Raw genomic sequence first — 3,196 nt, 5'->3', positions numbered from 1 at the left:
CACGGGTGTTGAATCCTGTGATTTTGAGGGGCCCCACAGAGCCGCCGGTGGGGATAAGAGCGGCTCTGCACCTCCCTTCCTCGCTCCACCTCCACAGACCAGGGGCTGAGCGCAGGTTTTCCTCCCCGTAGCTGACCTAGGAGCTTTCTCCCTCCCTCGGGGTGGGTCCTGATGCTGAGGGTGCTATCTGGCTGTGGGTGCTTGGCAAGGGGTGAGCCAGGACCCCCACTTTTGTCCTTCCCCCTGCCACGGTCACCTTGCCCTGAAGATCCACAAACCCGAAGCAGATGTTCCTGCTGCTCACCGGACGTTCTTCCTTTCTCTTGCGCAGGCAGCTCCGGGAGCTGGAACAGCTCCGGTTGTACAACAGTGACGAGGGGCAACCAGACTGACTGCAGGTGCAACCACCTCACCTACTTCGCTGTGCTGATGGTGGGTGGCACCTTCCCGCAGCTCTTTGCATTATTCCCACCAGCCGTTCTTCCTTACCGCCTCTTGTTCCTCCTCCTCCTCAGGTATCCTCCCCGCAGATCTCCTACATGCACAGGAATTACCTGAGTATCATAACCTACATCGGCTGCCTGATCTCAGCTTTGGCATCCATTTGCACCATCCTCTTCCTCTACTTCAGGTACAGTCTGACAGTTCACCCCATGCTCCCCGTCTGCGCCCTGCCCGTTGCCACCATGCCTGGGTGGGTGCAACCTCGCCAAATGCAGCTGGTGGCCTGGCGAGAGGCACGTTGGAGGAGCGGTGCTTGAAGAAAGCAGAGTTCCCCTCTCCAGAACCGCCCCCCTTGGCCAGGTCTCCTGCAGGGCGCTGGGAGCACCGTCTGTTGTCAGTGAGATTGGAAACCAGCTCAGTTGTTGGTATGGATCTGGCAAGCAGAAGCCTGCAAAGATCTTTCCAAGGGCCCTCTGGAGAACAAGAGTGTCTTCTCCTGAGTCCTGTCACTGATCCCTTGTGGATGATTGAGAGCTGGAACGATGCAGTTCCCTAACCCCCCATGACCTGAAATGCAAAGGCAGCTGCAGGCCTCAGAACTGGCACATGTAACGGGTGGTCCCACCCCTGGGCTCAGGCTTCCAGCCCCTGACAGGATCAGAGGGTCTTCTGGCAGGGGCGAGCTGCCCCATGCAGATCTGTGGGGTGCTGTGGGGCACCGAGGATGCTGGCCGGGCATGGTGGTGAGGTCTCCCATCCTTGATTCTCCAGAAGCAAGCAGCGAGACCAGGTCACGAGCATGCACATCCACATGAACCTGCTTGGCGCCATCTTCCTCCTGGATGTCACTTTCCTCCTCTCCAGTCACTTGGCTCCCAGCAGCAGCGAGGCGGTCTGCAGAGCCGGGGCGCTGCTCCTGCACTTCTCCCTCTTGAGCTGCCTCACCTGGATGGGCATTGAGGGCTACAACCTCTACCGGCTTGTGATTGAAGTCTTCAATGCCTACCATGACCACTTCCTCCTCAAGCTCTGCTTGGTGGGCTGGGGTGAGCATGGGGGAGGCAGAGACACCCTGAGGGCACAGACCATGGGGTGGAGGGGCACCTGGGTAGGTCTTTGCCACCGTATATACAGTGCCTGGATGGGGATGGGGATGGGGATGTAGCTGTTGGGAAGCAGATGTCTGAAAGCAAAGATCCGTCTGTTGAGAGACTTGGTGGAGAAGGAGACTTGACAGCTGGGAGCAGAAGCTGGTGGAGGAGCAAGGGTGGGTCACCCTGGGGGTCAGCCAGCAAGGGAGGCATGTGGGAGCCATAGCTTGGGGTCTTTAAGTGGTCACGGGACACTCTCTGAAAGAAACATCCAGGACAGCCCAGAGAGATGGACTTGGTGCAGGAAGCACCCACACGTCTCTGCTGTGCTTTGGGCAGGAGGCCGCGATAGGAAGATCTCGTGAGCTTTTGTGGTGTAGAATTCTACGTCCCTGGGAGACCCCCAGCTGGGGCCGGTGCAGCACAGCTCACTCCTGAGCGTTCTGTCGCCTGCTCCGTCCTCAGTTCCCCCTTGGGGAGGAGGACGTTAGTTTGTCCTCTACGCAGGGAGAAAGGGGCAACAAGTCCTTCCAGAAGGTCTGAGGGCCAGGGACTAGCGCAGCCCCTTCACCCTCTTCTTGGCACCCAGGACTGCCCCTCTTCTGCGTGGTGCTCATCTTCCTGGTGAGCTGGACCAACTACGGCCCCTTCTCCATTCCCGTCTATGAATCCGTTGGCGGCAAATCCACCAACGCTACCATGTAAGTCATGGGAAATGGGTTGCTGGTCCCTAGTCTCCTGGCTAAATCCTCTCCGTGTCCCACGAGCTTTCCTTAGCCCACCTGTGGCTCTTCTGGACCCTGGCAGGTGGTGGTGGGGGGATCCCCCCTCCCTGTTCAGCTAAGCTGGGCGCTGGGTTTGCACCGCGCCTTTGTGCTTCCCCCAGCCCCTCCAACTCACGTCTCTCTGGGACAACATAGTGTAACCCTCTGCCCTTTCTCCTCCTTCCAGATGCTGGATCACGAGCCCCATGATCCATAACGTGGTGAACCTGGGTTTCTTCTGCCTGGTGTTCCTCTTTAACCTGGTTATGCTGGGGGCCATGGTCCGGGAGATCCTCCGGCAGAACAAGAAAGGCCACAAGCTCAAGCATGTTCTAGCCCTCTTTGGGCTGAGCATCCTGCTGGGCATCCCCTGGGCGCTGGTCTTCTTCTCCTTCACCTCCGGCGTCTTCCGCCTCGTCGCCCTCTACGCCTTCACCATCATCAACTCGCTCCAAGGTGAGTCAGGGACACCGGGCTCCTCCAAAGGGCACCGGGGCTTTCATGGGGTGTTGGTGGGACGATGACAGGGTACGGGGGGAGCTGTCCCTGCCAGACTGCCTGGCTCGCTCTCAGGGGATTCACCCGCCCTTCCTCCCTCCTCTCCCAGGTTTCCTCATCTTCCTCTGGTACTGGAGCATGGTGCGGCAGGCAAGAAAGTCCCCTGACTTGCAGAGCAGCTCTGACAGCGTCAAACTGCAGCCCAACAGCAGCCAGATTGGCTGAGCTCCGCGATGGCCATGCCGCTCCGTGCCAGGGCTCCCCACACAGAGGACAGCCGTGGGGAGAACCGATGCCATCCACTTTGCTACCGCACCCGCCTCGCAGGGCTGCTCGGAGCCCAGGGACTCGCAGCGGGGCTGGCCGCCCCTCACCGCTTGCCGGCCCCCTCCCCAGTTT

At 59.8% G+C, this 3,196-nt stretch overlaps 1 protein-coding gene across 1 annotated transcript in view; it reads left to right on the top strand.

The window, feature by feature from the left end:
* GPR56 (G protein-coupled receptor 56) overlaps positions 1 to 3,022 on the top strand; it is a 6,635-nt gene extending 3,613 nt beyond the window's left edge. The window contains exons 9-14 of the mRNA XM_010142023.1: positions 336 to 432; positions 516 to 631; positions 1,216 to 1,490; positions 2,125 to 2,236; positions 2,487 to 2,755; positions 2,907 to 3,022. Of these exons, the coding sequence (XP_010140325.1) occupies positions 336 to 432; positions 516 to 631; positions 1,216 to 1,490; positions 2,125 to 2,236; positions 2,487 to 2,755; positions 2,907 to 3,022 (985 nt within the window). The remainder of the gene's footprint in view (positions 1 to 335; positions 433 to 515; positions 632 to 1,215; positions 1,491 to 2,124; positions 2,237 to 2,486; positions 2,756 to 2,906) is intronic.
* Positions 3,023 to 3,196: the final 174 nt, after the last annotated feature.

Source organism: Buceros rhinoceros, unplaced genomic scaffold, assembly GCF_000710305.1.
Source record: "Buceros rhinoceros silvestris isolate BGI_N320 unplaced genomic scaffold, ASM71030v1 scaffold21458, whole genome shotgun sequence".
Lineage (NCBI taxonomy): Eukaryota > Metazoa > Chordata > Aves > Bucerotiformes > Bucerotidae > Buceros > Buceros rhinoceros.
Note: the sequence above shows the minus strand (reverse complement) of the source record. Positions and strands in the feature narration are given on the sequence as shown.